The 26418-nt window shown below is 43.2% G+C and overlaps 2 protein-coding genes across 4 annotated transcripts in view; one reads left to right on the top strand and one right to left on the bottom strand.

The window, feature by feature from the left end:
• Colec12 (collectin subfamily member 12) overlaps positions 1 to 26418 on the top strand; it is a 179122-nt gene that overhangs the window by 145736 nt on the left and 6968 nt on the right. The window contains exons 4-8 of one of the 2 annotated variants that reach the window (XM_074070203.1): positions 6705 to 6803; positions 7887 to 8933; positions 19617 to 19886; positions 21751 to 21887; positions 22615 to 22724. In XM_074070203.1, coding sequence (XP_073926304.1) covers positions 6705 to 6803; positions 7887 to 8933; positions 19617 to 19886; positions 21751 to 21887; positions 22615 to 22724 — 1663 coding nt within the window. Of the gene's footprint in view, positions 1 to 6704; positions 6804 to 7886; positions 8934 to 19616; positions 20106 to 21750; positions 21888 to 22614; positions 22725 to 26418 lie in introns of both variants that reach the window. The other variant, XM_074070202.1, reaches the window with a different exon arrangement.
• The window catches only part of LOC141422502 (transcription initiation factor TFIID subunit 4B-like), an 84272-nt gene continuing 78154 nt past the window's right edge, over positions 20301 to 26418 (bottom strand). The window contains exons 2-3 of one of the 2 annotated variants that reach the window (XM_074070204.1): positions 22000 to 22176; positions 20301 to 21516 (exon numbers count right to left, since the gene is read on the bottom strand). In XM_074070204.1, the coding sequence (XP_073926305.1) occupies positions 21449 to 21516; positions 22000 to 22176 (245 nt within the window). In that variant the 3' untranslated portion in view covers positions 20301 to 21448. Of the gene's footprint in view, positions 22177 to 26418 lie in introns of both variants that reach the window. The other variant, XR_012447109.1, reaches the window with a different exon arrangement.

Below are 26418 nucleotides of genomic sequence, written 5' to 3'. Positions count from 1 at the left end.
ATCCGCACACCTCCCAGAGACCACAGGTAGAAGGTGTCACGATTCAGAATCACAAACTGCGTAAGCCCTTCTATAGAAAACAGCTGTGGAACTTACATGAGACAGACATTGGTCACAGCCCGAGGTGACTAGGTCTTGATCTTCAAACACTCGTCTCAGCAGCCTTCACCACACCCTCAGACCTGATGGATTACACTAGCAGAATCCTGGTACGTTCTCTTCTCTGTTCCTTAGCCTTGGACCTGACCTAGGAAGAGACTCAGCGTGAGTTCCTTCCCCCTTGTGGTTCCTCCCACTCTTGCCTAGGGGTTAGTGGGTTCCTAAGGAAATAGCACATTAGAATGAGAATGGGCTTCTCAGGCAAATGGTCTAAGTTCCAGTCTTGATCCTACTCACCTGAACACAACTGTGAATGTTCAGCAAGTGCTTGCCTGTGTGGCTCTAAAACCTGGTCATAAACGATCATCCCTTAGAGGTTCTGATTTTGTATCTTTAAAGTGGTATCCATAGGACGACTTTTCAAGGTGTTGGTATAAGCAAAGGTAAGGTAAAAGAATCCATCCTATACTATAGCTGATCCCAATAGATAGTGACTCCGATGTTTTACTTTTTCCTTTATTCCTTCTCTTTTTGCTTTTAGTGGTAGTGGAGTTTGAACTTGAGACCTTGCACTTGCTAGGCAAATACTCTACAACTTGAGCCACGTCCTTCAGCCTTTTTCGCTTTTAGGTTATTTTCTGACAGTTTTTTTGCCCAGGCCTGGCCTAGACCACAATCCACCTATGCTTCCATATAGCTGAGATTACAGTGAGCCACCATGCCAGTTGATTTGTTGAGATGGGGTCGCACTAACTTTTTGCCATACTTTTTGTTTGATTGTGACTGTAACCATAACCTTTCCGATCTCCACTGTTTCTTTTTTTCCTTTATTGCTGCATTTATAAGCTCTAGCCATGAGAATGGCAAACCATGTTAGAAGTTCTCAGTCCAGGCTTTTCAGCCCCATCCCTAAGGACATATCCATGGAAAACAACATGTATCATAGAGTGCATTGGGTGATGGATTTAGACAATGAAAATTTGGGAACTTTGGTCATTCTCCATTTGTGATGAGTTCCTTTAACCGGGTCCCCCTTGAGTGTTCTGGTGAACCAACAAACAGAGTACATGTTATGAAAGGCTGTTAAGTCATGAGGAGGGCTGGGTTGAGGGGCGGGGTAGTAACTAGTGAAGAAAAGGAAGGTGTCTCTGTCCCCTGTCCTTCAGACCAGCTCTCTTCTTTCCTGCCTTATTTAGGTCATTACTAACTTCTCCACGACTTTTCCTAGTGAGCCGAGATAAAGAAGCAGGTTGAAATTAGGCAGCCATTTAATAACTAACCTCAGGGCTCAGTAAGGAGTGACATAAGCATTTATTGCTGGAAGAGAACCAGACTGGTTTCGCAAATTTATAACGTTTTGTGATTTTTTAAATTTTTAAAAAAATTTTTAGTTTTGGTGAGACTGGAGTTTGAACTCAGGGCTCTACACTTGCAAATCAGGCACTTTAACGCTTGAGCCACACCCCATTTTGTAATTTTTTTTTTAACCTCTGCTTTGAGATAAGGATGAGAATCTTTATACCGTCAAAACTATGAAGATCTGAAGTTTGGTTTTCTATTACTTTTAGGTTTGTTAAGATACAAATATTTCTTTCATTTTTACCAATTGGAAATCCTTCTAGTTCTGATGTGTTACTGGGGTGCTGGTCCATTTGCCTGGGGCCCCTTTTGTCTGTTCTCCACCTAAATGGCTCCTTCTCGCCCTGAATTCACTTAGACACTTCTGCTTGAAGCCCCTGAAAGCTGAGTTAGAGTCCAGCCCTAGACACGAGCCTCCTGTTTGATCCCATGTTGCTCTTTCTTTACTTTTAAGCCTGTCACCCTGTGCCATTGTGGCCAATGTGTCTGGCTTGTTTGTCTTGCCACCCTCAGTTTCTTTTATTTATGAAATCTTGCACTAGTTCCTAGCTTCATGGAGTTTAACGATTGCCAAGGGAGGGAGAAGGGGAGGCAATGGATGGATGATGGATGGATGGTGGATTAGGCCTGATTTTTATGAAGGCAAATAATAGACATCCAGGTACCTCTATAAACAGTCTGCACAAAGGAAACTGTTGCCCCTCCAGCCCCTACCTAGAAACCTAAACTCCTAGAGATCAGCTTGACCTGCCCTGTGTGTGTCATCTTACCCAGGGTGAAGGGACATCTGGGGAGAAAGTACAAGGGCAGGCAAGATAACATCTTGTCCCCCTTCCCTCCTTCAGTGCCTCTATCCCTCAGGCCTCTGCTGACAGAAAAGATAATACCACAGGTCCTTTTGGTTTCCAAACCCAGGCTTAATGAACAAAAGTGTTGATGTTTTTCAGATGGACTTCTCTTTCCATGTACAGGGATCCCTCATTGTTGCTGATAACATTCTGGTGACCTGACATAGTAAGAGGCAGGAAGATAAGACCTAATCTCCCTTCCCATATCTCCCTTTGATGGCCAGAAAACTGTCTCCATTAAAAGAAAGAAAAATATGCAGTGAAGAAATGCAAGGTGTTTCTCTGAATCAGAAGTTGAAAGGAAATGAAACTCCTTCATCTGAGTTGGCAAAGTCAGCTCCGCACTGTTTTCCTTAAAACTGTCTTTACTTCTCCTTTTATGTCACTTCTATAGCTACAGGTTTGAATATGATGAAGTTTCTTCTAGAGAATTTGCTGAACAAGACAGAGAATGTTTAGTCACCCAGACAGGGTTAGTAGAGTGGCTGTGATGCTGAGGCACGTCAGCCACTTTGCAGAAACACATTCTTGGTGCAGCCTCCATCCTGGGTTTTTTATCATTAGTCAATTAGTCCACTCTTAAGTTTGGTTTTGTTTTCTCTAGAACATTCCCTAAACAGGAAAGTCCTACCCCATTGCCTTCTTTAGGTGGTTGGGATAAAGGACAGAAACCTGAATCTTGCTCATTTAGGGTCTCCTCTCTCTCAGCATTCCTAGCCATGGAATGTCTGCCTTGCCACTAAGCTCTGCTGAGAGGCATTGACCACCGGGGTTTTCAGAGTGCATATCAGTTCACAATGTAGAGAACTTTAGAACCTGAAAACACCCTACATCTGTTTCTGTAATGAAACCTGAAATAGTGTTCAAGGTAGAAATGACTTTATTGAATCCCAGGGGAGTGTAGCTGTTGTTACTAGACAGTCCCAGGAACCCAAGAGAGGCAGCATTTATCTCTTAGCACCATGATCAGTCTGATAAAACTCTTATGAGCACCAGGCAGGAGCTCTGTGCTCTGTTCCCTGTCCTCAAGGGCCATGGCCATGGCCTGTGTCTCTTGAATCTTTATATCCAGCACTGTAGCAGATGCTTAATAAACACCTGACAATGGTGACTTTAGTATAGGACTGGGAGCATAGCTCAAGTGGTAGAGTGCAGGGCTGCCATGTGCAGCTCCCTAGGTTCAATCTCCAGCAGCGGAAAAAAGTGACAGAAAGAGAGAGAGAGGGGGGTGGGGGGGGTGGAGAGGGAGTGTGTGTGTATGTGCGACAGTCTTTCCCTTCAAGTGATTTCTTTACTGAAGAAAGAAATACTAAACGAAAGGTGATGTGAAGTTGTAGAAGGAACATGGATTCTTGAGTTAGGTGTCCTCGCCTCATATCCCACTTAGTCACTTACAAGCTGTGTGATTCTGAGACATTACTGAACATCTCAGCCTCAGTTTCTTTAAGAGTGGGAAGAATTAACTGCGGTGATCATGTGGTGTGCCTTGCAAAGAACAGGAACTTTCCTTATATTGTAGAGACAATGGAGGCTATTGCTAGTGCCATTCAAATGAAGCTCAGTTGGTGTGCTCTGGAATCAAATGATAGGCAAGGCTTGATACAATGTGGGGTGGTGAGATTGGGAGTGCACTTTAGAAATAGGTGGAAACTAGACAAGAGAGGTCAAGGCTGGGCCAAGGGAGCATACCCAAGTGCTTTTATTAAGAAGGTATGCTTAGGTATCTGCAACTCCAGCGTTCTGAAGAAAAAATCCTCATCAAGAAACAACTTCCCATAAAGGTGATGTGAAAAACCGGGCTGCTAGTGCAGTTGGAGCTTCTAGGATAAGACAGTGTGGCTCTGTCACCATTTTCCTGATTGAGGATTTGGGTGTAAATTGAGAGTAAGAACCAAGGAAACACTGTGTGTAGCATAATACGTGTTGGTTCTGGATCAGCCTGGTGTCCCCATTCACAAGCCAGCTGCCAGCATCGGGACCTGAAGTTTGTAGCTTTCTACCAACGTCCTATTTTTAAACACAGACACACACCCCAGTGCATGGAGCTGGTTCATTAGCACTTGTGGGCAGGGCAAATCGTTTCCTTGCCTGACAAAAGACAAAGTTAACAGTTTCCTTGGTCTTCTTAAAATGAAAGCCTTTATTCATTTTATTCTAAGCACCTGAATTATCTGTCCATGACTGTTCTGTATTTTTGTAAACTAAAATGGGAGAAAAATTAGAGAGGTTTCTTTGGCTTCCAGGAAAGAAGGGCAGGACTTAAGATCCTGCGTGTGGTTTGAAGACAGACTGAGGCATATGTTTTAATTTCAAAATCAAAACTGAGCCCAAACTTATAAACATTTCATATTTCATTTTTTAAAAAGTTGGTTTTGCTAAAATGCATCGGATACATTTTGTTCTGCAAAGTTTCCAGGGATTTAGGGTATACACGCCTACCTCACAACCAAAGATAGATTGTTAGAAGTTGACTCAGTGTCTATGTAGCAATTTTATAAACAATGACTGTTCAACAAAATGTCACCCTTGTTGCCAGTGCTGAGGCTTCCCCGGTTGGTTGTTTGGTTTGTGTGTTTGCCTGTGTGACCTGTAGCTCAGCCAAGGTCTTCTATGCCTCCACAGCATAAGAAATATTCATTGAATGTCTACTAAATGCCACACTGAGCTAAGAGCTGGAGCTTAGAGCTTCTTAACCTTACAGTGGTGCAAAAGCAATATGCATTCAGTAGGAACTGAATTTTGAATTTTGCTGGTTTTCCTGGTTATTGATAGTATAGTATGATAATTGTTTTTTGTTTGTTTCGGTGGGACTGGGGTTTGAACTCAGGGCTTTGCACTTACAAAGCAGACACTCTACCTCTTGAGCCTACCTCCAGTCCATTTCGCTGTGGCTCTTTTGGAGATGGGGTCTTGTGAACTATTTGCTTGGGCTGGCCTTGAGCCTTGGTCCTCCTGATATAGCTAGGATTACAGGTGTGAGCCACTGGTGCCAGGCAGCATGATCATTTTTTGTGATGCTGGGCAGTGGCAGTGGAGCCTCAGCTCCCAGTCAGCCCCTTCCCCCCTCACCCTGCCCAATCACAAAGAGAAACAACCAACACTACAGTTGCTATAATGCTAAGCTAGGATGTTTGGCATTTTCAGCTGAGGATATTTCAACTCAGCACTGGATTTATCAGACACAATCCCACTGTGAGGTGAGGAGCTTTTGTACAAACTTCCTGCCCCAAAAGATCTCATAGTAAACAAACCATAACAGCACAGTACCGAGAGTCCTTTAATAAGGAACGGGCTACATGCCTAGAGAATTCTGCAAGATGCGGCTTAGGAAACATTTCCCACAGAAAGTTGAGTCCTGAAGAGCAAGGAGAACTTAACTCAGGAAAGATGCCAGGAAGAACATTCTAGGGGAGAGAACCCATGGAAAGGCTCTAGTGAGAATGAGCATTTGGGGTAATGCACATATTTTACCATGGCCAGATTGGAGATGCTTGAGGGGAAGCGTGGAGAGCTTCTCCAGGCACAGCTCCAGGACCCACCGAGCCATTCCCTTTGTGTCACACACGTGGGAACTTCCTTCTTCCTCAGAGGAGCCAAGAGAATCTTCCCACACCACCATGCATGATGGAATACTTGATGAATAAAATAAACCTGATAAATTAGCTCACAATTACTATACAAAACAGACTTATACTAAAAAAAAAAATCCCTTTCAATTCCTGACTAAACAGAAGCTTGTTGATACCAAAGACCATCATAAGCCAGGCACTGTGGCACGTGCTTGCAGTGCCAGCTACTGGGGAAGTTGGTGTGAGCCCAGGTGTGAATTCCACCTGCCATGTTAAGGAGGCTGATAGTGATGACATTTTGTAAATGATCAGTGTTCTATGCCTTCATGGACAGAAATCAACATAGAAGCTACTGTAGGTCGAGGACTTCTTTAACACATAAAATTAAAACTTTAGTTCCAAACAATTTTTTGAAGCTTCTGAGACATTACAGAATCATAGGAACAATTAAGAATATACTGTTTTCAACAAGCAAATTATAAATTGGGTTCTGTGACAAGTTATTTTTCTAATGTATAGCCGTTCCCATTTTGGGGGGGGCAGGGAGGGGAGTTAGTTTGAGCCAGGGTCTCACTACATCAGCCCATACAGGCCTTGAACTCCCAGTCCTCCCTCCTTAGTGCTGATTGAGCCCAAATCCTTGCACATGCTAGGCAGGTGCTGTACCACTGAGCTACAGCCCCAGCCTGCGTTCCCCATGTTAATTTCAGTTATGCTTTTTGTTTCAATCTGTTTCCTTTATTCTATAGTGAAATGGTCTCTTGTCTTGAAATTGAAGAATTAGACATAAGCAGGTATGTGAACTGATGCATTGTTCTCTGTGTCTTAGTTGTAGAGAAAATGGAGAATGTCACAGGTGGCATGGAGACATCTCGCCAAACCTATGATGACAAGCTCACAGCAGTGGAAAGTGACCTGAAAAAATTAGGTAACCTGCAACAAGAGTGAACCATTGAGTGGAATGCCCTAACTGTACTTTATATAAATGATGACCCCTTTTCAAATGGTGTCGCTATAAATTCCTATCCAGTAGTACACTGAATTTTCATGTCTGTGTGCATGTTGAGTCTTTCCTCATGATTTACTTCAAGTACTTATTTTTAAAGTTAAGGACCAATTTTGGAGTTGACTATTGACCCCTTACCCCCAATTTCTATGTACCAAATAAAATCGAAGACCAATCCTAACTGAAAAGAGCCACTAATACCCTTTATTAAAGGCTCTTTGATAAAATGCTCAGTAAATTCCTATTCAAAATATTTTAAACTTCAGAGAAGAATTATAGAAGTTAATTTATAAACTAAAAGATTCCATCATTTTCTTTTCCTTGATTTTTTATTTTAACTTTTTATTCATTCTTTATTTATTTTTGGCAGCACTACTTAGTAGGCAAGCACTCTTACTGCTTGAGTCACTGTGCCAGCCTATTTTAGCTTTTTAGAGAAGAACTTTGGTGAATTTAAAGGTTTTTTTGCTTCCAAGAATACTCTGCCTGGTATCCTAGAATCTGGTAAATTCGCTGTCTTTCCTTGAGAAGAATGTTCACCCAGGTTTGTCAGTCCTAGTGCTGATCATCCTTTCTGATTCCCCAGGTCCCAGAACTGGGGTTTGAACTCAGGCCTCTAAATTTGCTAGACAGATGCTTTAATCACTCGAGCCATGCCTCTAATCTTTTTTGCTCCTGCCTGGAGTACGATCTTCATATTTTATGCTTCCCACTATCACTGGGATGTCAGGTGTGTGTCACCAAGCTTAGCTATTTTTCCCATCGATAGGGGATCTTGTAAACTTTTTTGCCCAACTAGCCTGGTCAGCTTCCCAAGTAGCTAGGATTACAGCTGGACCCAGTTTTAATAGGTATGTGAATTCTAATGCAGAGTGGTCTACATAGACAACAGGTTTTATATCTGACAGAGTGAGTACCAGTTATATGTCTGGGATCTTGACCTTTGACCTCGCCCAAACATTTCTCCATACCACCAGCCTAAGTAACAAACACTTCTTATTCCAGGGGACCAAACTGGGAAGAAAGCTATAAGCACCAACTCAGAGCTTTCCACCTTCAGATCAGATATTCTGGATCTTCGACAACAACTTCGCGAGATTACAGAAAAAACCAGCAAGAACAAAGATACGCTGGAGAAGTTGCAGGCAAATGGGGATGCACTGGTGGACAGGCAGAGTCAACTGAAAGAGACTTTGGAGAATAATTCTTTCCTCATCACCACTGTAAACAAAACCCTCCAGGCATACAACGGCTATGTCACAAATCTGCAGCAAGACACCAGCGTGCTCCAGGGCAACCTACAGAGCCAGCTGTATTCCCACAACGTGGTCGTTATGAACCTCAACAACCTGAACCTGACCCAGGTGCAGCAGAGGAACCTCATCGCCAATCTGCAGCGGTCAGTGGATGACACAAGCCAGGCTATCCAGCGAATCAAGAATGACTTCCAAAATCTGCAGCAAGTTTTCCTTCAAGCCAAGAAGGACACCGATTGGTTGAAGGAGAAAGTGCAGAGCTTGCAGACGTTGGCTGCCAACAACTCTGCCTTGGCCAAAGCCAACAATGACACCCTGGAGGATATGAACAGCCAGCTCAGCTCATTCACAGGGCAGATGGACAACATCACTGCTATCTCACAGTCCAACGAGCAGAACCTGAAGGATCTTCAGGACTTACACAAGGATGCGGAGAATAGAACAGCCATCAAGTTCAGCCAGCTGGAGGAACGCTTCCAGCTCTTTGAGACAGATATTGTGAATATCATTAGCAACATCAGCTACACAGCCCACCACCTGCGGACACTGACCAGCAATCTGAATGAAGTCAGGACCACTTGCACGGATACGCTAACTAAACACACGGATGACCTGACCTCCTTGAATAATACACTGGCCAACATCCGTTTGGATTCTGTTTCTCTCAGGATGCAGCAAGATATGATGAGGTCCAGGTTAGACACTGAAGTGGCCAACTTATCAGTGATTATGGAAGAGATGAAACTGGTGGATTCCAAGCATGGTCAACTCATCAAGAATTTTACAATACTACAAGGTAAGTGAATTCTGCAAGTGCTTGTATTAGTTATCGATTGCTGCAAAACAAATTACCCTCAAAATTTGGCAATTTGAAACAATACATATTGATTATCTCAGTTTCTGTGGATCAAGAATTTGTGAACAGCTTCGCAGGTTGGTCCTGATTCTGTCGAGTTGTAGGTAAGTTATAAGCCAGGGCTGCAGCCATTGGACAGCTCCACTGAGGTGAAGGGTCTGCTTCCAGCACAGCTTGCTCACATGGCTCTTTAGGAGGCCTCAGTACCTCACCATGTGAATTTCCTTGAGTGTCATCACAACATGGGAGCTGGCTGCCTCCAGAACAAGTGATCCAAGGGAGAGAGCAAGATGGAAGCCACAGTGCCTTTTGTGACCTAGCCTCAGGAGTCATACACTACAGAAATCACACACCATATTCCATTCTTTAGAAGTGTGTCACTAAATTCAGTCCACACTCAAGGGGAAGAGAATTAAGCTCCACGTCTTGAATGGAGATGTAAAGATGCTCCATTAATTAGTTGGTGAGTGCAAGATTGGTTAATTTGGATTATCTAAGTATCGATTTTTTTTTTTTTTTTGCAGTATTAGGGTTTGAACTCAGGGCTTACACCTTGAGCCACTCCACCAGACCTTTTTTGTGATGGGTTTTTCCGAGATAGGGTCTCACACACTATTTTGCCCAAGCTGGCTTTAAACCATGATCCTCTTTATCTCTTCCTCCTATGTAGCTAGGATTACAGGCATGAGCCCAGCACCTGACTTTTTGTTTGTTTGGTTTTGGCAGTACTGGGGTTTGAACTCAGGGCCTCAACACTTGCTAGACTTGAGCCACTCTGCTAGCCCTACCTTAGCTATTTTTATGCCAACATATATTGAGTTCTTCTAAAAGCAAGATTAGGCCATCCATACAAACTTCAAAGTCCTTGACTCAGATTGACTACTTTTGGAGATTCGTAGCTACCATATATTAACATTATCCAGTCGTAAACTTCTTCCACGGGTTTTAAGGTACTTTATGGAAGATTCAGTGCCCAACTATTTGGGCTATACAAAGAAGACCAGATGGTGCTTGCCCTTAGGTAGCTTAAAAATAAAGATAATTTTAGGGTATCAGAAGACAGATAATAAGCTAATATCCTGATTTTCAAAACAGGGGTACAAGTGGACTCTTCACACTGTATTGAATAGGGAATTTGTCTTAAAGCCCAAGAAAGAGATTACAAAAAGATAATTTGAAGTTTCAGGAAGGCTGCAATCATCAGAAAGAGGTCACTAAGAAGAAGGCTGGTGAATCTAGCCTTATTTCTTACACTGACGGAGCTCTTAGGCTGGTTAACAACATATCTGGATTTCATCAAGGCATTTGGCAGTAGTATCCTAAGAATAAGGTGGGGAAATAATTGGAGAATTATTGCAGAATTGGGTGGATTTATTGGTCGTACTATAAAACAAATTATATAGCTTAAGTTAACATCCATTTATCCTCTTACAGTTTCTGTGGGTCAGGGGTCCAGGGTCTTACCAGACTGCTGGCTCATTAAGGGCTATGGTTTCATCAGAAACTGGACTGGGGAAGAGAGCTCTGTTTCCGTGTTCCCTTGGATTCTTGGCATAATGTGTCTTCTGGAGCCTATGGGGGGTTCCTGGTCTTGTTTTGGCTATCATCTGGGGACTGTTCCTCAACTCTTAGAGGCTACCCATGATTCCTAGCCTGCAGCCACCTCACAATACTGTAACTTGAGAGCTGGCAAGGGAGTCACAACAATGAGTCTAGTCTGATAGAGTGAAGCCTTGAGTGACATCAAGAGGGCGATTTCCATCACCTTTGCCATATTTTATTTATTATAAGCAAGTCACAGGCTCCACAAAGAAAGGGAATGGATCACACAAGGGCGTGAGATATTGGGGCGTCACTCAAAGGTTTGTTTATCACACTGATTGAATGATCAAGAATAAAAAGTGGTAGTGACCACCCACGAGCCTGGAAGCAGGTCCAGATGGCATATAGCCATCAAGACCCTGCTCAACAGCTGTGTCAGTGACCAGCATAAGGGTATGGATGACCTGATAATTTAATACCTGTGTGATGCAGCACAGTGTATGCTAGCTAATGGAAGATAGAATCAACAGAAGACATAGCTAGAGGAAGTTTGCCTGAAAAGCCATGGAAATTATAAGTATGAGTCACAGTCTAAATAAGGGGTGAGACTTCAGATGGCAAGAAAGATCTTCAATGCTTGGTCTGTTCTTTTTTTTTCTTCTCCTAAATTCAGAATGAAGGCAAATTGTAGCTAATGTGCATCATGATAAAATAAGAGCTTTCTAACTGTTGCATTTGTGATATCTTAGACATTCTTATTCCAGGGTGTTCTCATATTTTCTAGCTAGTAATTTCATAGTTTTATGATTCCACCAGCTTAATTGTTATCTTGCCTTCTGCAGGGAAATTTCTGACATTCAGTTTTTAGACAGCATGGCTGGTCAACTAAGTAAGTGTATGAAAACTCATAGTTGTAGAGTTGCCAATGTTCCATAATTAGTGATTCTTTTTATCAGCTAATATTGAATGTAAGTATTCTGAATACTTTCAACAAACCATCCCAGTGAATCCTGACAAGAACTCTATGAAACAGGTACTTACAATATCCCTGATTTATAGATAAGGAAATGAAGCTTACACAGGTTTAAAAGTAACTTGCCCAAGTTTACACAAATGGTAAGTATTAAATAAGATTTGAACCCAAGTAGTCTAGTACCAAAGACCATGCCATTAATTGCAAAGGACAGTCACTGAAGATGCATGGCCTTCTTCCCTGTCCTCTGCCCTGCCAGAAGGAGAATAGAAAATGTGGGAAGTGGGAGTTTATTGTGAGTGTGAGGGGAAGGATTTACACACTGTGACAACATGATCCTGTTGGTATTTTCTAAAGGTCATTCTCCGTGCTGGGGGAAGAACAGACTCTGGCGGGGGGTGGGGTAAGTGTGGGGGCAGGGGTTCAGTCTAGCTGTGTGTGACTGGAATAGAATGGGAGCAGTGGGATGACAACAAAGACCCCTTGTTCAGGCTGTGTTTTAGGAGGTTCTGACTGGCATCCCTGGCCAGGCCCTCACCAAGGTGAGAAGTTTACAGGATCAGTGACTATTCAGAGCCCATGCCAGCCACTTCTGAACTGTGTTTGGTACCCAGGACCTTGGAATTTCTTACCCAGACCTTAAGGGTCAGCCAATATGGGTTTGGGGTTGTGTGGATGGAGCTTAGATATAGGATGTAGGATTGGTGTATGTGGCTGTGAGTTTATAGTGTGAGCACCTAGTTGGATGATGGTACAGAGTGGGGAGGTGGCCAGAGAGGCTCATTTAGACATGGTAAGTGGGAGATGTGGTAAATGGGGAGAAGCAATGAAGTTTCTTGGTGTCTGTGGAACATCTTGGCTCAGCTCAGTTTCTGAATGATATTTTTTCACATATGCTTTCCATCACATTTTTCCCGGTCTTGTGTTCACTGCACTTTCTATGAGCTGATCTGAGAAACTTCTGCCTCCAGTCTAGCAGGGATTTCCAGAGAACTCGTGTCTGAAGGCAGCATTCCACACTTCCCTCCATACTTCCTTATCCCAAGCGCCTCTCCTCTTTCTACACACGCTGAGCTCAGCCCTGAGAAGGAGGGAAAGATGGAGCAGGAAGGATTAAGGTTGGCTTATGTGGGCTTCTGATGCTGTCCAGGAAATTCATGTCGACTTGCTTACAGTTCAGCCACCTAAGACAGTTGCCTCATTAAGAAGTGGAAGCTAAAGCTGCACTGAAGTCACATGACAATGTGGAAGTAGACCATCAGTCACAGTTGAATACTGGAAAGTCACCTCTGCATCCTTAAACCAAAACCTTGTTAAGCCTTTCTACCTCCCCACCCCCACCCCGACTCTTAATGGGTTGTAAGTAACAGTTTTTATCCTAAGTACTTTCCCAGAGGACCTCTCACGCACCCTCTTGGATAGGAAGTTCCCATCCAGCCCTGAGCTCTTTTTCTGAAAGCTGAGCCCAGTAGCATTTGCATCCTCTGCACAATCCCACACTTCCCACTCTGCTCTTCTGAGAGGCAGAGGTTCAATGGGAAATACAAGAGCTCTGGAGGATGCTAAGCACCTCATCCTCCCTATGCCTTAGTTTCCTCATTGGTGTTACCTTTTGAGGACTTAATGGGATAATATAAGGTACTGAGTGCCCTGCTTAGTATGGGGTTAGCATAACACCCTGTGTGGACAGGTTCAGTTCCTATAAAGATTTCCCTTCTGCTGTAGCTGCCACCAATATTTTGCTGTGGAAAATAAAACAGAGCTTCATGTGCATAAAAGATAAAATCTTATAACAGACAGGGCTATAGTTGATTTCCATCCACAAGCCCTTCCTGCTGGCTTCTGTGCCAGCCCTGGAGAAGAATCAGATTTAGGTGCTGCCAGCACTCATGTTTTCAGTCCACACTGATGGAACGTCTGCGGTATTCCAGTCATGCTGCTGAGTGCTCAGATATGTTGTCTGTTTTCATTGTTACATGTCTTTAAGATCGGAATCGCAGTAGACCCTTTTTATCTGTGGGTCTATGGTTCCAAGGAGACCACTGTTGAGGAAAACCCATGAATGCTCAGGATGCATAGAGTTTGTACTGTGCTACACGTTTGATTCATTTTTCCCACAATTCTGCCTAGCTTCTGGTGCCTCTCAACTCTTACCTGGCTTTTTGGGATGCAGATTTTCCAAAATAAAGGACAGGGAAACACTCAGCAGATCGCATGATTTAAACACAACTGACTGAGAGTATCAACTCCATGTAACTGAGCTACATAATGCACTTGTGGGAACTTAAAATTTTTGGTTTTGAAATTTCTTTTGATTCTTTAAATTTTTTTTTAACATACTCAGTCAAAACTTGCATGTAATAAATCCACAAATAAGACAGGCATATTGTATTATCATTCCCCATTTGCAAAGAAAGGGAGCTGAGAAACTGATCCCAAGTAACTTGTCCAACGTGAAAATCGGTAGTAAGTGACAGCCAGTGCTAGTTCCCAAACCCATGCTTCCTCCATGGCTCCCTGGTACCCTGTGCTGACATCAGAGAAAATATAGATGTTTCTAGAGGTTGAAATGATGGAGAGTTTGTTTTTAGAAGTGCAGTTCATTAAGTCTTCTGTAAGGGATTGACATTTGAGCTGAACTGGCACGGGAAGGACAGGAAACAGATTGGGCAGGAGGCCTCGTGTTTCTCATGGCCAACCACCCCCTCATTTTCCACTTCCACAGGCAAGACTGTGTGTCAGGGGGTCCTTAAGAGCAGCCAGTAGAAGGCATTGAAGCAGATGTGGCCAGGTGGTGACAAACAGTGGTTTACATACATCCTACTGTGTAGACAAAGGGCTTCCATGTCTTTCTAGACTTTTCGTGGCTCTCTTCTGCTCAGGGTCAGGAATTAAATTATTCTTCAAAAGGATTGTCAGATATCTATTACTTTTTTAAATTTGCACATCCCTTTTCATCTCAGTGAAGGAGAATGACATTTTTCATAGTATAGATTGCTATAATATGAAATCTAGAATGTCCCTCAAAGGCCTGTGTGCTAAAGACTTGGTCCTCAGTGCAGTGCTGTTGGGAAGTGGTACAGCTTTGAAGAGGAAGGGCCTAGCTGATGCAGGTCATTGAGGGCGTGTCCTTGAAGGGATTGTGAGATGCAAGTTGCTTCTTACTTCCCAGTCATGAGGTAAATATTTTGCTCCACTTGTGCTTCCGGCCATGGTGTGCTGCCTTACCTCAGGCACAAAAGCAATGGACCCAATTGATCTTGGACTGAAACCTTCAAATCTACAAACCTAAATAAACCTTTCTTCTTTTTAAGTCAGTTATTTCAGGTATTTTGCTATAGTGACTGGAAAATAACACATAGGTGCTTAATAAATGTTTGATTAATTGCATTCAAAATAGAGTTTTAAATGAGAATAAAAATACCCGAATTATATGTCTGTTTTTCTACCTCACCAGAAGAGGTTCTTAACATTATCTCCAAGATTGAAGATGGCAGTAAGGATTAAAGTCATTTCTCTACTTTCTGTCAAGCACCAGCAACTTTGTTGGGAAATACATTTGAAAATTGTCTTGGGTAGGATACAAGTTGGGCACTTTGCAAAGTCTGTAGTTTAGTTGCTGAAGCAGAAAAGAGAGTGATGTTAAGTCTTCTGTCTGGTTTGAATTGCTTGAGGATTCAGATGTTCAAGGCTCCTAAAACTCCAGCATCTGGAAACACAGGTGGTTGTTTTGTTCAGAATCCTGATGTTGTTGGCTTGTGGCATGTGGTGGCTTTACCAGCCACTTGGGTACCCTGGCATTTCAGAATCCCAAGCAAGGGAGCCACTCACTTGGCCTTGGAGTTTAGCTACAATTTCAATTTGAAACAAATCTTAGTTGTGCTTCTGTATGGTCATCCCAGGTGACACCATATGTGGCATTGCTATGTTCTAGACTCTGGTTTTAAGTTGTTACTGCTCAAGCTCATACTGTCATTTCATTTTGGTGGCTTACATCTTACTTCATTTTATTTTCTCTTCAACAGCCACCCAATGAAAGATTAAAGTAAGACCAACAGCACTAGGTCACCCAGATGCTAATAAATGATACCAGCATCCCAGGTCCTACAGGAAATGAACCCTGGCATTAATAATCTTTGTCCAAGGGTCTAGTGCTGACTGTTACAATGATTTTAGCTCTTTTTCCTCGGTGAACTTTTTTAAAAAAGAAAAACATAGGAAATTTCTAGCTCATTTTAGTGAGAAAACTACATTATCTGAGTCCCTTTATCTATAGGATACATAACCCACCATCTGAAAGTGGAAGACCACCTTGCCAGTGGTTTTTGAAAAGCTGAGGCAGCTGTGAGTAAAGACATCAATAACTGTGCACCTGCCAGTTTATCCACAGCCATGAATACTGATAAGCTTTATCTTATTAAGAAAGAGACCACTATCCTTTGTATGATGGATATTTGTAATGTTTTAGATAAAAAGATAGGATTTTTTATACTAACACAGCTGAGAAGTTGATCACAAATATGACTGTAGATTTTTATCAAAGGCAAAAAGTTGCATCTGCACCCATATCCACACCCTCTTCCATCACAGGATCTGGAAACTAGTGTTTGCTGGTGTTTTGTACTAACTTTGCGATCCATGTTTGATACCATTCTACAGATAAGCAACAGTATATATCTGGAATAGGTGGGGACATCCAACAGCCATTTACAGTTCATAGGGGAATAGTCAAACCCTGTAAACTACCCCAGCCCAGAAATAAGAGTGGTGAAAAACTGTCACCTCAAGTAAGGAAGGTCTTGGATTCAGAAAGACAGTAAATGAGCTGTATGTCTTTAGGACTCTGAGATATCAGAGTGTTCTGGAACACCGGACCATGAGGACAAGGAGATAAGGTCTGAACAGTTAACATTTCATGCTTGCTGATAAACTCATTTCCTGTAACTGAAAATAAGATAAACTAATTTTCCTGTAAGTGTAACAACCACCCCAGGTATGAGTGTTTGAAAAACTAATTATTGGCAAAAATTTCTAAGAGAAAAAGGATAAAGAATTTCCAAAGCAATTGAAGTTTCCAATTCCTAAGGTTAATCATATAAATAAAATGAAGAGCTGAGAAGAAAAATTAATTCTATTTTTTTTTATTTCTACATGTTGTCAGTTGTTTGTTTTTTACTATTGCCTTCCACAATCCACTATGAGGAAACATATGTGACACCTTCTCCAATATTAATCTCTAGGGCAGGAGGTGTAGCTCAAGCAGTAGAATGCCACTGGTAATCACAAAGCCCTTAGTTCAAACCCCAGACCCACCAAAATACGTATCTCTGGAACACTATTTTTTAACACAAAGGTTGCAGAACTCCACCGTCCTCTCTTCCTGAGTGGCTCAGGCTAAATGAGCCTCCTCAGGTTGAACAGGATAAGCCTACAGATGAGGGACCCAACAGACCCAGTCTTTAGTGTCAGTCCAATCAAGAAAGATGGCTCTCCCCACCACCATTCCACAGTAGCAGCCAGAGCCCACCTGACAAGTAGATTGGGAAGAGAGGCACCTCTTTGAAGGTGAGGGGCACAAGGCAGATTACCTTTCACCAAAACCTCTCCATTCTGATCTCTCTTGAGGCCCAAAATCTTGGCCTTGGAGCACTGGACTTCCAACAGTGGTGCACATGCATTTGCTTAAATACCCCTGAATGATGACTCTGCCAAACAGGATGCACTGCAAGATGGGGAGTGGTCCTCGGTAACACACAAGGACTGAAAGACAGAGAAGGAGGGAAAATTCCATCTGGAATGACCTGGGCAGAGGACATTCAGGTTAAATGGGAATTTCACAGATGGGTTCAGGCAATGCATGTGAAAAGTTCTGAGAAAACCAACTTGTGAAGAGCCTTGATGCAAAACTGGTCAAGTAGGGCTGAATGTCCTTGAGGAAACAGCAAACATAGTAGCTAAACTTAAGGAAGACAAAAGACACAGTGGAATTAATGAATAGGAAGGAAAAGGTCACTTTAAGTATCTCCCAAAAAGAGAGGGGATGGTGGGGGGGAGGAGACAACCACCTTGATACTCCAGGATCATGACTACAATATCAGGTGGTGATGATGTGGTGGGACTGTACGATGGAAGGAGGATGTCAGAAACAGAAACGAGACGCATGTAAGGCTGGAGGTACTAGCAGAACATTACAGAGAAAATGGACCATTGGACTAGTAGATGGAAGGAAGGACCCAGATCCCAGGAGAACTGAAAATAGGAAGAAGCCAACAAGAGCAGTGGGCAGAGGTCAGTGGGGTTGAATTAGAGAGTACGCATTTCATCCTAGTCTCCTAAAGTCTCCATCATGGAGCAGATTACTCTAGAAAGCACCCAGGCCTCAGCCATGCCATTAGTACAAACTCTTATAGCACCATAAATCGCCTTACTAATAAATCCATTAGCAATATCGTAGATGGCCTTGAACATGGAAAGTGAAGCCCAGAGCCTGTGGTTCCTGCTAAGGGAGCAGAGTTGGATCTCTTCTTATAAGGACATGTGTTGGATGAATACTCAGTGACCTTATTTTAACTTAATTACCTTTTTAAAGACCTTATCTCCAAACAGGCTAATATTCCGAATCTATAGGGAACTCAAAAAACTCAGCCCCCAAAAGAATCAACATACCTGTGAAGAATGGGCACATTCTCAAAGGAAGAGGTATAAATGGCCAGTAAATACATAAAGAAATGTTCAACTTCCCTAGTGATAAAAGAGATGCAAATCAAAACTATACTAAGATTTCATCTCATCCCAGTTAGAATGGGCATATTCAAGGGCAGTAACAACAAATGCTGCTAAGGATGCAGCAAAACAGGAACCCTTATACACGGTTGGCGGGAATGCAGATTAGTACAACCATTATGGAAAGCAGTATCAAGATTCCTCAAAAAGCTAAAGATATATCTGCCACAGGATCCCATGATACCACTCCTGGGCATCTACCCAAAGGAATGTAAGCCAGGGTACAACAGAGACACCTGTACACTGATGTTCATCACAGCACTATTCACAATAGCCAAGCTATGGAAACAGCCCAGGTGCCCAACTGATGAATGGATCAAGAAAATGTGGTATTTATACACAATGGAGTTTTACTCAGCCACAAGGAATAATGCCATGTGGTTTGAACATAAATGGATGCAGTTGGAGGACATCATGTTAAGTGAAGTAAGCCAGGATCAGAAAAACAAGAGACATGTTTTCTCTCGTATGTGGAAGACAGAACCAAAGATAAACATATACACAAAAACAAGCATGATCATATACAAACTCATATGTAGAACATGTTTATAACAGTGGAAATACCCTATGGAACTCAGAGAAAGAGGGAAAGGAAAAGAGAGTGATAGAGTGTCAACAATATCATAAAGCTTAACATCTGTGAAGGTAGAGGAAATAAGGATATGTACTGAAAGCTGTTGAAAAATGGGGGGTGGGAGGTAAAGGAGACAAATAGAAGGAGTTGAACAGATCAAAGTAAACTATACTCAGAGCAGGGATCCATTGACCAACCCCTTTAAACACTGGCTTAAATATTAATAATGAAAGAACTGTAAAAAGGTACAGTGTGTGTGGAAGGGGTACTTGTGGAAGGGGGGAGGGTAAATGAAGGCGATTAAGGTGAGGGTATATGGTTGATGGACTTTATATATTTATATGAAATAGAACAAAGAAACCTCTTGCAACTTCTTTTAGTGGGGCAGGGAGGAGTTTGAGGGGGAGGGATGGTGAGGGTGATCTAACCAATATACAATATAAGCTTATTTGGAATTGTCACTATGAATCTCCCCTGTATGATGAATATAGTCTAATTTTAAATAAAAAGACCTTATCTCCAGCTAGTAACCTCCTTAGGTACTGGGGGTTAATACTTCAACTCAGGAATTTTGGGGAAACCATTCAGCTCATAACAGCAGCCAATAATATAGTATGATAAACAAGCATTTTTTAATGTATGTTTTATGTGCTAGACTTTTTAAATTAGAGATTGTATAAGATAAATGCTTCATACATTGTTACAATAGGCTTTATTGTATATGTCATTTTCTTCTTTTTTAATGTTTTAGGTCCTCCTGGCCCCAGGGGTCCAAAAGGTGACAGAGGATCTCAGGGACCTCCTGGTCCAACTGGCAACAAGGGACAGAAAGGAGAGAAGGGGGAGCCTGGTCCACCCGGCCCAGCGGGTGAGAGAGGCCCAATTGGACCAGCTGGCCCTCCTGGAGAGCGTGGTGGCAAAGGCTCCAAAGGCTCACAGGGTCCCAAAGGCTCCCGTGGATCCCCTGGGAAGCCTGGCCCTCAGGGGCCCAATGGGGATCCTGGGCCTCCAGGCCCACCAGGCAAGGATGGACTTCCTGGTCCCCAGGGCCCTCCTGGCTTCCAAGGACTGCAGGGCACTGTGGGAGAACCTGGGGTGCCTGGACCACGGGGGCTACCAGGCTTGCCAGGAGTACCAGGCATGCCAGGACCCAAGGGCCCTCCTGGTCCCCCAGGCCCATCAGGAGTCGTGGAGCCCCTGGCTCTACAGAATGAGCCAACTTCAGCACCAGAAGCCAATGGTAATCTGAGCCTTCCTTTCTAACTGGAGTTGGGGGAACAGGGCTGTGTATGTGCTCATGGCTGAACCAACCAACCCCCAGCATGAGCCCTAGTTTTATTTGCCAGTGAAGCACTGAAAGCTTCACATGCCCAGCTGTTGTCACAAACCTCAGTCCAGGCAGGTCACTCTGGCCCCTGTGTTTTTCTCCAAACACTGTCCGATCACTGTCACAGAGCTGGTTCATTTAGAGGAGGTGGGCTCTCAGAAGACAAATGCATCCCAAATACTTCCTTCATGGCAGCCTGTGTTGGCCACTCTCTGACCATCCAGCCCTCACTTTATTCTCTCCATCCTGGGGACAGACTGTTCCCTCAGTTAACTCCATTGGCATCAGATGGAATTTCTGTGATGATGCCCAGATTCAGGTCCTTTTTCAGGTGTCATGGCACCTTCTAGTTTCTTGACAATTAAACCTTAGCAAAACTCTTTTTTTTTGTTGTTGTTGTTAAATTTATCTGTTTTTTTTTTTTTTGCAGTACTGGGGTTTGAACTCAGGGCCTCATGCTTGTTAGGCAGGTGCTGTTACTACTTGAGCCACTCCACCAATCCACAAAACTGTTACTTGGTTAACAGCCAAGCCTGTGACCATACCCCAGTTCCATGTGACTCCTCAATGGGACTAATACCGTCTGGAGAGTTTTAACAAATTGAACAAAGGCAGTGAATTGGACAAAATGCACAGAAGTAGCAAGCAAAGCACAGATTTATTGGAAGCAGAAAGACATTCCCACAGAATGGGAATGGGCCTGAGCAAAGAAGCTCAAAGGCCTGATCCCTCATTTGTGTTGTAATTTTGGCTGGAGCTGGGACTGAAGGGGAGTTAAAAGGTGGGTTGAGAGAGGACCCCCTCTTATGATTGACAGGTTTTATTAACAAGAGGATGTTAGATAGCTTGTTTTTGACTGTGCATGTCCCTACCCATAATACATTCTGTTATAATTACATGCATGAGATGCAGTCCAAATGTGTGACGCTTTAAGTGGCAGGGGGCATGTCTCAGAAGGTCATCTGAGTGCCCTCAGTGCATGCACTAGTTCCAGGACTTTTTCCACTGTGTCAATATCCTGTTATCGTGATGTAGTGATGAATGAGCTGATCACAAAAAAATGTGGGTTCCAAGGACATTCCCAACCAGATGCTTCCTGAAGGGGTATGTCCCAGGCAGTGTTGGGATGTGTCCTAAGGTAGAACTTGGATCAGTACCCATTTGCCCCTTCTTGGCCAACATAAGCTTCCCTATCGTCATGCTGCAAGACTTGTTCACCTCTGTTGCTTGATGAACTCAGCTCTGGTTCTGGGTTCTCAGATCCAGTTGTTCATAGGTTCCAGATGATCCAAGACTGGGGATCTGCTTTCTGTTATTTCTGTCACTGTGAGGAGGAACAAAGATCCAGTTGTAGACTTTACAGATTATGTGTTTTTCACTACTGGGTTCTCTGCAGTCCATGTCTGTGAAATCAGCCCTGGGTTCTATGCGGGGACACCTCAAGCTGTCTTAGCACACGAGTCACACAGGACTGTCACTTTGGCCTCTTAAACCTAGGTGAGGAAACAGAGTGCTTTCTGTGTTTTTCAAATCAGTGTTTTTAACTTTGCATTCCTAGGCTGTCCGCCTCACTGGAAGAACTTCACAGACAAATGCTACTATTTTTCGGTGGAGAAAGAAATTTTTGAAGATGCAAAACTTTTCTGTGAAGATAAGTCTTCACATCTTGTTTTCATAAACACAAGAGAGGAACAGGTATGTTTGGTACATGCTTGGTTGAGGAAAACTATAATTTAGGGATAGCTTACATCTGGAAATTGGATGCTTGCCAGGGAGTCAAAGATATCAAAGATGCATAATCACAAACCTAGAAGGCTATGAGATGGAGACGTGGGCTTTTTCCAGGGACTACAGCATTCACTCGCAGTATCAGAACTGTCCTCGTGTGGCCCCAACTTTTCAAGCCTAGAGATGTGTGGCTCCTTCCAGTGGCTACTGGGAGAATCACAATGAAGCAGAGAAGCTTGAGGGTTGGCAGCAGGCACTGTGGAGAGAGAGAGAGATATGGACACATAACTCGGAAATCAGGTTTTCCATAGTAATTGATGAGGAAGCCTGAAAAGGGGACCAGTTAGGTGTTTGGACTTTAGACATGGGTCCAAACCCAGCTCATGTTTGGTTGTGGTAGGAGCTTAAAAGCACACTGCATGTAGCCTACTGCAGGGGGCCTGGCCCAGGGCAAAAGCTCAATAAGGTGGCTGTTCTTATCATTAGAACACAGGAAGGATGAGTGGTGGCTGGGAAACAGGTTTTAAGGTATTCATTGAACTGTCTTAATGGCTTGGAGGAAGAGCATTACTTTAACATCACCTGTAAACTTATGAGAGGGAAAAAAGTATCAAAAGCAGTGCCTCACAAAATAAAGTCCTTCAGACATTTGTTCTAAGAAATAGAAATGCACCCAGCCTGGTTTATTTTTCAGCAATGGATAAAAAAGCAGATAGCAGGGAGAGACAGCCACTGGATTGGCCTCACAGATGCAGAGCATGAAAATGAATGGAAGTGGCTGGACGGGACACCTGCACACTACAAGTGAGTATTTAGAAACTTCCAGACACTAGTGGTCAGGCACTCACTGTTGCATGTTTTCACCTCTTCCCCAACTTCCTACAATTTCTTCCTCAATGACCTTGTATCCTAGACCCTCCTCAAATGCTGGATCCTGGTACCAGTTGTGTATTTCCACTAGGGAAGCTGTGACTGAGAATCAATATGCTGTCAAGTAGGGTTTTCTCTTCACTTTCATGGAGGGATTTTTCTTTTTTTCATTTCTAAGAAAAAAAAAATCACAAGACCCATAAAACCACACCACAAAGTACTACTTCTTGCCAAGGTGTTTAACATCTATGAGAAAGGATAATGAAGCCCAGGTGACCTCAGGCACATCAGTGTTTATTCATGGGTATTATCCTGCAGGATAGTATCATTGGTGCTTCTATCCTTGATTGGGCTTCTGGCCAGAGTGTGATTGTAAAATACAAGTTTTTGACAGTCTTCCACAGAGGAAGTTCAAGTGTACTATAAAGTTGTACTACAGAATAACCATCCAGGGCTGGCGGAGTGGCTCAACTGGTACAGTGCCTGCCTAATAAGTGTGAGGCCCTGAGTTCAAGCCCCAATACTGCCAGAATAACCATCCCTTAAAAGTCTGAAGATTCCCTGTAACTTTCACATAGCTTGAGTTCCATAAACGCAGCAAGCAAGAAAGGACACACCTGTACTACTACCTGCTTACATCTCTGAGATACAGATGTCTCCAGCATCATTTCCAACCCAGGTCTGTCAGCTCCCTCCCTAATAACCAAGAGTCTAAATATGACTAAATTCTACCATTTTAATTTCATTTCTTCTCTCTACTTTCGACTTGCCTCTTCTGGATGTGAAAATCTAGAAAATCTATAGTATGCCAAGTGGAAAACTTACAAAAATCCACCTGAGAAACAGAGAAGCCAGAGCCAGCAGAGGCTCTACCAAGTGTGAGACTATCAAGGCATAGGGAGCTCTTTCTGAGCACAGATCAGCCCCTGGGGCTCTCCATCCTGGAAGAGGAGAAAATGAGGGTCTAAGACAGCATCACAGGCACTAGCCAAGACTTGTATTGACCATGGAGAGGCCAAATGGTTTTATAATGTACATGAAAGTAGACAGGCACCTTTGTACTTTTTTTTGACACAGGGTCTTGCCAAGTAGCCCAGGTTGACCTCTAGCTCACAATCCTCTTGCCTCCATCTCTGGAGTGCTGGGATTACGGGCATGTACCGTTGGGCCTGGTAGCACTGTACTTTTAAATCCTCCATGCGAACAGCATGATGAGAGGAAGTAGGTGGAATCCGAGTAAGTGGGGGAAGACGTGGCCAAATGGGAAGATGGGCCATTTAAGGATTCAGGTCTGCCCTGAAGGTGCGCAAGTGGACATCTGCCTGCTTTTCTGCACTGTCCCTGGGGAGAGGAAGACATGCCTTGGCAGACTCTGGAACTCAGGGATGATACACCAGGTGCTGGTATCTAAAACAGGAGTAGTAGAGGGTTGGAGACAGAAATGGGAGGCAGAGACTATTAAAGGAAAAGACAAATCTATTTCTTTGACAGCCAAGAGACCCAGCATTTATTTTATTGCAGTACTAGGCTTTGAACTCAGAGCCTCATGCTTGCTAGGCAGGCATTCTGCCATTTGAGCCACTTTGCCAACCTAAGTATCTTTTTTTTTTTAAGGGAGTTGAGAGCAGCTATGAAAAATCTTTTTCACTTTTCTCACTCCCATAAATGCAGAAAAGGTCTGGGTTAGACTCACTTAGAAATACAATCTTAAGCCTTGCTGTAAGGAAAAAAAAAACTATATTGGCCCAGTGTGGATTGAGCTGGGACATTACAGTTGATGCCAGCTCTCCCAAGGTGAAACTTTGCTCCTTTTCCTTGGGACCCAGCAAGAAACATGTGATTTGGGATGAGAGCACCAACCTTGCTACTTGGGCCCTGAGAAGGATTACATCACCAGACACCTTACTGGGAACTTGTCCCCAGCCACAACTACCCGAGAGCCCCCTGAGAGCTTCAGCTCCTGCAACCAAGCCACAGCACAGACTGTGTTTATCATTTTCCACCCAAAGGAATACATGCAGATGTAAGACTCCCCAGGATCATATTCTAAAGGCAAGAATAAATTAGGCAGACATCATATGAGGTCTCAATAACTGAAGACTAGTTGAATTTGACATATAATAATAAACACTGCACAAACTAGGGAAAGAGCCAGTACAGTCCAAGAGAGGGAGAACAGACTCTGGAATCAAGTGAGAGCTGGGTTTGGGCCTTGACCCAACACTCAAAGCTATGATACCGCCTGCAAGTTACTCAACCAAAAAATCTCCCTATCTCCCTGTGTAAAATGAACTTGACCAAAGTACTATGTCAGTATTTTGAAAATGAGAATTTTATTCACACACACACATGGCATTTTTTTATAGGGCTTGTCACATGGCAAGTGCCTGAGAAATATTACTTCTAAGCATTGCTGTTACTGTTATCATGGTTATTACCCTGGTCCTATAGTACCTAGTATAGTACCTAGTATAGTACTGAGTTACAGAATACTACAACCTACAACTTATACTTGTACAGGATCCTGATTGAGATCCACACACAGCGTCTCACTCAAGTCTCACAACAGGTTTGTGAAGAAGACAAGAACATTCCCTGTTGTGGCCTGGGAAAGGAGACAGGGCTTCAGACTCTCAGGGGTCTCCCACCAGTATCAGTCTCTTCATTTTCTTCTCTGTCTATTCAGAGCCAACTTTACATTGCCTTTCTTCGTGTTTGAGGCCTCCAGCAATGGTCATCCATCTCCCTTTCTCCTGCTCCCAGCAGTGGCTTCTAGATCTAGTGATATAAGAGACTACTATGTACAACTATTACGAACAGCTGCACACTAGGAGAATGGATATATTTCTGGAAACACACTCTACCAAGACTAAATCATGAAGAAAAAGAAAGCCTGAACAAGCCAGTAATAAATAAGAGTTAAAAAAAAACAACCACCACCCTCCCTCCAGATGGAGAAAAGCATAGTTCCAGAGGCTTCATGGCTGAATTCTACCAACATTCAAAGAAGGATTAATACCAGTCCTCTTAAATGCTTCCAAAAACCAGAAGTCAATGGCCCTGGCGCCATCCCAGGCCTTGTCCAAGCCACAGGGGAACTAAGTGCCACAACTTTCCTCTTACCCCTTTTCTCTAGCACACATACGGTCCTTTTGAAATTACTTAGGGGTTTGTGGTTACTGTTAAAGAGGAAATAGTCAAAGGATAAAAGGCCCTCTCCTCTGCCTCTCGGCCTCACTTTTTTATGCTAAGACCAGGTTCAGAAAGGTAGGGTGGAATAAACAGAGAAAAAGCATCATGACAGGAAATACAAAAGCTTAGGGCACATACAGACCTGCTCCGAGGTTTATTTCCCCTAAAACATGCAACTGACTCACTGAATTTTATACCGGAGCAGGACAGGACCAGCTGGGGTTTTCTCAGAGACTGCATGAAATACACTCTGCAATGGCTTGGGACAGTACCTAGACGAGGTACCCATATGCTATAGGTCTGCACACTAGTGCAGTTTCAACACAAAGGCTAGAGGGAGAGGCTGATGTGGATTGCCAAGATTTCATTTGCTGATGAAGGACATGGTTTTTAAAAATAACCTACTAGCAAACCTTAGCATTAAAACTAATAATCC

The sequence above is a fragment of the Castor canadensis genome, chromosome 4 (genome assembly GCF_047511655.1).
Source record: "Castor canadensis chromosome 4, mCasCan1.hap1v2, whole genome shotgun sequence".
Lineage (NCBI taxonomy): Eukaryota > Metazoa > Chordata > Mammalia > Rodentia > Castoridae > Castor > Castor canadensis.
The sequence above is the reverse complement of the archived record's forward strand: the minus strand, read 5'-3'. Positions and strand labels throughout refer to the sequence as shown.